The sequence below is a fragment of the Centroberyx gerrardi genome, chromosome 14 (assembly GCF_048128805.1).
Source record: "Centroberyx gerrardi isolate f3 chromosome 14, fCenGer3.hap1.cur.20231027, whole genome shotgun sequence".
Lineage (NCBI taxonomy): Eukaryota > Metazoa > Chordata > Actinopteri > Beryciformes > Berycidae > Centroberyx > Centroberyx gerrardi.
In genome coordinates, this window is record NC_136010.1 from 21,917,292 (window position 1) to 21,924,164 (window position 6,873).

A 6,873-nucleotide genomic window follows, 5' to 3' on the forward strand; every position below is an offset into this window, starting at 1 on the left:
CAGTAGTAATGACTTGAGAGTCACATCAAGACGTATAAAAGCTTGTCACTACATTGATTGACAACTTGATTGGCTACTAAAATGTTTTGAACGCTGGCGTTTCCACCAATGAAAACTCAGAGTGGGCGGGCTCAGCTTGTCACTGCAGTGGCTGTGCTTGGGGAATGCGGGAAAAACGACGCAGTGTGCTTCAGGAGCTAGGCTTGGCCGGACGGCAGGGAAGAAGGTAAGCAGTTATCAACTGAAAAGGATGAGCTATGTTCATTTTCTGACATTGACACATTTCGGTAATATCGAGAAAGACGACTGCGTGTCGTCACCAGTCAGTAAAACACTCTTCTTAGCCACGATTTGTGAAAATTAGCTGTTAGCTAATATTAGCAACTGCTAAACAAAGATGGCGACAACACAACCAACAGAGTAAGCTGCCGTGACGCAGTACAAAGAGGCGGGCCTCAGCCCAGTGGCGCCTGGTAAGATTTTGCCTGGATAGCGAGGTGCACCCCTACCACCATTACATTAATTAAAGTAACTTGTGCCAGTGTAATCAGGCGTAAGCAGCTTTGTCAAAGTTCATTGTTAGTAACAATTTTAGCCTGTGACGAAGTTGATGAGTGCCGAATCTGAAATATGCTAACGTTACCTGACCTGTACGTCACCCATGCTTTGCTGCTACCTGCTTTTGTTGACGTTATCACCCCGTTTCATCCAACTTGCATCAGCTGCTTCACACAGTGATTATTTGTGCGCTCCACACTTTATGAGTTAATTACCTTTTATCTCCTTTTGCATCCTGCTTATATAAAATTGGGACACTGTAATATCCTCTCTGACCTTTGGAGTCACAGAACTTGGGCTGTTGTGATTGCAGAACTAGATGAGCCACGTGGCTTTCTGTAATGAGGGCAGGTGTTAATCCCTGGCCTAATGCTCTGCCTGCAATGATATACTTTGAGGGCTGCACAGATTTGGCCTTGATGTTTGTTTTTACATATGAACTGCAGTCACTGTGGTTTTAGCCTGTCCATATACCTCGCCCCTGGGCTCTGCAGATGGGAACTACTATATGCCAGCACAAGCAGCTGGCATATGGTGGGAAAACGGACAGGAAAAGCTATTTGTTCTATCCCCTGAATGTTTACTCAGTAGCGCTAACATTATATCTTTCAAACCCTTTGTTTTTCAGATTTGCAATGAACAGGATACGGATCCACGTTCTGCCGTCGAGCCGGGGCCGGGTGACCCAGACGGCCCGTCCCCAGGAGCCTCAGGCCTGCTCCTTCACCCAGAGACCGTGCTCTCAAGCTCGCCTGGACGGCCTGGAGTTCTGCATCAAACACATCCTGGAGGACAAGAACGCCCCCTACAAACAGTGCAGCTATGTCTCTACCAAGAACGGCAAGCGCTGCCCCAGCGCTGCTCCGAAGGTGGAGAAGAAAGATGGGTGGGTGGAAGTCAGCATTTCAGATGATTTTATAATGGTTAGAAACAGGTACATTGAGGTTTTAAAAGAATGTAAGTTTTAACCCATCTCTTACTGATTTAGATTTAGTTGAAATGTTGTGATCTTTGCTTTGTCCAAATACTGTCTCTCAGATAATAGACAAACACACAGAGGTTAGGAGGCGCACACACTAGATAGTCGTAAACAGATCCAAGCAAATCAGAGCAGTGCAGCTTTCTGACCTGTCTCCATCTTCCATCCCCTTGTCTGTTCATCAGAGTGACGTTCTGTGCAGAGCATGCTCGAAGGAACGCCATGGCTCTGCGAGCTCAGATGAGAAAGGCGTCCCCCGGTCCGTCCCCAGAGGCACTACTGTCTCAACTCAGTGGATACAGTCGTGCAGAAACGCACAGCCTTGACGGAGGCCGCAGTGAAGCTAGCCGCATTCTAGGTAAATGGTCTTGTTCAGCCTGGGAAATAAATTGTCGACAGTAGAGGGATCAGGATATTCTCTTGCACGGGGAAGCAATGTGGATAATTTGGCACTAGTTTTGTGTGCATTTATGGCCTGGGAAAACTGATTGGCGTATTCTTGTTTTGTGCTGTATTCCACTGGTCAGATGAGGACAGTTGGAGTGAGGAGGAGCAGGGTCCCCTGGTGCTGGACCAGACATGGAGAGGAGACCCGGACAGTGAGGCTGACAGCATCGACAGCGATCACGAGGATCCCCTGAAGTACGCCGTCTTATCTGTCACATTTATTTTAGACAATTAAATTTTTTCGGATAAACTAAACTTTGTCAGCTGTTATTATCAATGAGGACACTTTTATTTTGTGGCATGGAAAAATTGATTGGGGTATTTTCCTCTTGTGGTATATTCTACATCTAAAGTTGAACTCCAGTCTTGATGGCATAGCTTAGACATCTGTTATTACTCCAGTGCATTTCCTAATTTTCGATTTACCAGAGTTCATTATCTCAGATTCATAGATCCACTTTGTGACTGCAGGCTCAGACCTTCATCTATTTGCATGAAGCAAGCTTTGCATTGGCCTCAATCCAAGTTTCTGTAGTCAGACTATGTGGAGCTTGACTGAAACATTGGGCCAAGCTGTGAGATGACCTGTTTTGCTAATAGTTGCTAATTGTGATATTTTGTCCTGTGCTATTGCAGACATGCAGGAGTGTACACAGCAGAGGAGGTAGCGCTCATCACCCGAGAGAAGCTCATCAGGCTCCAGTCTCTCTACATCGACCAGTTCAAACGCCTGCAGCACCTGCTGAAGGAGAAGAAGCGCCGATACCTGCACAGCCGCAAGGTGGAGCACGAGACTCTAGGTAAAGACACATTATTGGTTACTGATTTAGCATGTTCGGCTTTGTTTACCTAGCTGATAACAGTTCCCCCTTTTGGATGTCATCCCTCTCCCTTTTCCATTCACAAGGCCATGACCCCACAGCCCTCAATGATGTCTGTGTTTGTTTATGTTAATGACAGGGAGCAGTCTGCTGACGGGGCCCGAGGGACTGTCCATGAAGGAGAGGGAGAACCTGAAGAAGCTCAAAGCCCTGCGTCGTTACCGTCGCCGGTACGGCGTGGAGGCCCTGCTGCACCGGCAGCTCAGGGAGAGGAGGCAGGCTGTCACAGAAGGAGCTCCTCAGGTGTGCCTCCATAGCAGCTGGTGGTCATTGAAACTTCACTCACTTATGTTTCATTGATCATCAGCTTGAACTGTAGTGCCTGCAGTAGGCTCTTTCAGTATACTGACTATAAAATGGCAAAGTTGGTAAATTATTCTCCAACATGAGTAAACTGGAAATGCCAGGATGGTCTTTATTGTTTCCATGTTTGTTAGAGTAGACATGGTAAACATTTTGATTTTGAAAATAGAAGAAAGCCCTGTCCAAAATGCTGTGTGACTGAAGTGATGGTAAAATTAACCAGTCACTCGAATGTGATACTGGACACATATCAGCATGTGGGCTTTAGCATGCTTTGAATGTAGAAGGTTGATGTTATCGTCAAGCATGCTAATTTTCACACAATGGAACTGTCCACAGCACAGGGGATGGGGATAGTATGTACTGTTGGGGTTGAGTTTGTACTCAACATCTTTTGAGCTCAGGACTTGGCACAATGGAATCTAGATTTGAAAACCCCCTCCCCAGCATACCAGGCAAACACTCAAAAGAAACCAAAATGATTTTACCTAATGTTTACAGGTCTTTTCCTCCTGATCATTTTGTGGCATCCAAGAACTGCAGTCTCATGATTTTCTTTATGTGCTTAGTAAATCCTAGTTGTTTAGGATGACCAAAGTGATAAATCAGCATCCCTTTGAAGCTTCAGTCAGGGTTATGCCGTGGTTAACTAATGAAATTTCTTGCCTTGATTTGTTGTTTTGACCTCATCTAACAAGGGTTTTCTCTGTTGTAGCCACACACAAGAACGATGTATGAGAAATGTATCTCCTTTGTGGAGGGCACCCGCTGCGCCAATCCCTGCCTGCCTATGACCCGACACTGCATCGCACGTATCCTCAGTGATGTGTTCAACATGGGTTTGTTTGAATAAACCTACAAGAGCGTCGTCCATTTTCATCCAAGAAACCACAGATGTGTCTTGTTTGAAATGAAAAACAGATAGAACATGTTTGCCTTTGAACTTGCAAGTTGAAACTGAACTGTTTACCACTTAGTATTTATGGTCGTAACCTATTTTCACAGTTGAATTTCAGGCTATACTGGAAATGGAGATTATCTATTCGTTCAAACTCTCCTTCACCTTTCTCTCTTGACTCATATTCAACTTGGCCCTGATCAAGATTGGCAGCTTGCAGTAGCTGTTGGTTTCAAACAGAGCCGACATCAAGTCCTTCCTGTGGTCTGTTGGTTTTCCCCAGAGTTACAAAGGGGATAATCAATTCAGTCGGAAGGGACAAAATCCCTTTCTTCACTTGAACCCCAAATCATTTAGTGCAGACACACCCTCAATCTCATGCTGCCCATATTGTTTCGCTTACAACAGTATTTACATTGTGGTTCTCTCTGTATCAGTTAAGAACAACAAAATGGCTGTTATTGCAAGTACTGAGTTTTGTATTATTGTAACTGCCAAGTTAGTTGGAAACTGATTAAACAGTGTTCAGAAAACAGTTATATTGTGAACAAGCCATACAAACCCTACTAAATAGCTGTGCTCAGAGAAAAAGCACAAACTCATTGTACGAAATCATTCAGCCCTATCATTTATACAGTCAAGCTTTTTGCAACTAAACAACAAGAAGCCTTATGTTGAGCAATAATTACAGTAAGCTTATTTGGATGGAGATAATTGTAGTACTTGCAATAATACTCAATTATTTGTGCAACTAGTACTATAATGCCATAAACATGAACCATAATCCCCTGCTCAGCATTCTGTTTTACTTTTGAGACGGAAGTTGTTTCTCTCTCGCTATTCGATGACATTTTTTTTTTTTGTGACGACATTGCTTTCTGCATCGCTACATGTGGTCATGGTCCTTGACAGTAAGACACTCAGACATCTACCAGGACAGCAATCAGGTGCTGTTCAAGATGTGTCCGGGCTTGAAGGATGTCCCGTGCGACCGCACCGTGCACATGGGCCAGTCCGAAGAGCCCCGCTGCCCGCTCCACCTCACCCTGCCTCCCCCCATGTACCAGCCTGAGCAGGAGCCTCCGCCGCAGGAGCAGCTCACCCCCGCAGCCAAAGACATGTACCTGAGTGCAGCGGAGCTTCAGCCCACAGAGAGCCTGCCGCTAGAGTTCAGTGATGTACGTTGGAATGTCCCCCCCCCCCTTCTCCACTGTATATGCGCCGTAATAATCTCACTTGACTGTGAGATACTTCAACCTTCAAACACTGCTGTAAAGGTTCACAAATCCTCATTCTGTAGTTTGGTCCTCAGACTTAAGTTTTGGTCTGTAGCCTATAGCTGGCTTCCTTGTTTACTTTGTGGTTTGATTTTGATTCCTTTTTGAAGTGACTTTGACTTTTTCTGGCCAGTGGTGTACTCCCAAGTCACACAGTTTCCCCAACTGTCTTGATGTCTGTTGATACGCAAATGGTGCACAAGCACACCTCATAGATCTACACATTAACCCCCCCACTGACGCCTACATGTAGGGATGTGATTATAAATGCAAACAAGCAGGGAAATGCTCATTTCCCCTTAGACATGAGTAGGAGTTGTGTGTCCAGCAAACCTGATGCATGTCCTCCCCCTGTCACGTAGGACCTGGATGTGGAAGGGGACGGTATGCAGGGCCCCCCGTCCCCCCTGCAGTTTGACACGGCCCTGGCCTTGGAGGACCAGACCATCAGAGCCATTGCCGAGGCTCCCATGGACATCCTGACCGGAGAAGACCCGGACCAGGTCGACCTGGACGCCTCAGGACAGGAGCTGTCGGAAAGGGATGTGGACGCCATCATGGACGACCAGGTAAACTCGTCTTTGACACCCTGGATCTTTAAGTTGGCCAAAGCAGGATGTACAGTTTGCTTGCAAAGAAGTCAGATAAGCAAGTCATAATAGGAAACAATTATTTGAGTGTGTTTACACATTCTTATATGTTGGGTAATGTGTTTGTCATGGTTGCAATTTCTACATATTTGTCATGTCAGAGTACGGACATTGACAAAGCATTCTTTTGGTTGAAAATTATAGCTTCAGACAAAGTGGCAATGGTTGAGCGTCTGTACTACCAGCAGTAAAGTTACTGTCTTAACTCCTGTTCTTCCATCTAGGTTGTGTCGGAGGTGGTGGGAGGGGAAGAAGACGCCACTGAGAATTCACTCCAAGACATGGACGCTGCTGCAGTGGATGCTCCTAGATGAGAAGCTCAACCTCTGCTCCCTTATCTAAAGAACAAGATGTTTAATTTCCATAGACTGATGTTGAGTCGACCTTACAGCCGAGCTGGATCTACAGTGTAGATCGCCTTCAGAGGGATGACTATCATATCCAAGCCTTTTCAGACCATTGCCAGTAGACTGTTAGAGTATTCATTCATTCATTCATTGTAATTCTAATTGTCATCTTCGGTGTATTTATTTAATGTTTCCATTGTCAGTCCAGTTTTAATTGCCTTACACTTATTTGTTCCTAGCCACCTTGTCGCTGGTTTCTCACTCTTGCATCAGTTTGTCCAGTTTGTCTGTTAATAAAAGATGGTGCGCCCTTCTCATCTCTTTTGTGTGAATGTTCAATAAGCCATCCATAAATAAACTATTTTATGATACATTTGTTGAACTCTCTTATTGGTCGAGGAGCTCTTTCTAATGATATACTGCTTACAAGAGATTTATGGTGCAAGCAGAATTATTTTTGGTGTGCGGAGAATATTTAGACTTAGATTTAGATTCAGAAAACCACATATACGGGCAAGTTTTCTTTTTTTTTT

General features: G+C 45.0%; 1 protein-coding gene and 1 non-coding gene across 2 annotated transcripts; both read left to right on the forward strand.

Moving 5' to 3' along the window:
* The first annotated feature begins 164 nt into the window (after positions 1-164).
* On the forward strand, positions 165-6,711 carry kansl2 (KAT8 regulatory NSL complex subunit 2). The gene is made up of 10 exons (XM_071915511.2): positions 165-226; positions 1,187-1,444; positions 1,723-1,895; positions 2,065-2,179; positions 2,621-2,784; positions 2,945-3,108; positions 3,884-3,980; positions 4,991-5,244; positions 5,706-5,912; positions 6,218-6,711. The coding sequence occupies exons 1-10, from the start codon at positions 165-167 to the stop codon at positions 6,305-6,307; spliced, it is 1,584 nt and encodes a 527-aa protein (XP_071771612.2). The 3' UTR covers positions 6,308-6,711.
* Positions 4,257-4,390, forward strand: LOC139924501 (small nucleolar RNA SNORA2/SNORA34 family). The gene has a single exon (XR_011785235.1). It is a non-coding gene; the product is annotated as a small nucleolar RNA SNORA2/SNORA34 family (small nucleolar RNA).
* Positions 6,712-6,873: the final 162 nt, after the last annotated feature.

What these genes read in the sequence shown, in the direction of transcription:
- kansl2 (XM_071915511.2), top strand. Translation starts at nt 165, where the DNA reads ATGCGGGAAAAACGACGCAGTGTGCTTCAGGAGCTAGGCTTGGCCGGA. An exon ending in GCCGGACGGCAGGGAAGAAG is followed by an intron (nt 227 to 1,186) that starts GTAAGCAGTTAT and finishes TTTGTTTTTCAG; the next exon opens with ATTTGCAATGAACAGGATAC. An exon ending in GGTGGAGCACGAGACTCTAG is followed by an intron (nt 2,785 to 2,944) that starts GTAAAGACACAT and finishes TGTTAATGACAG; the next exon opens with GGAGCAGTCTGCTGACGGGG.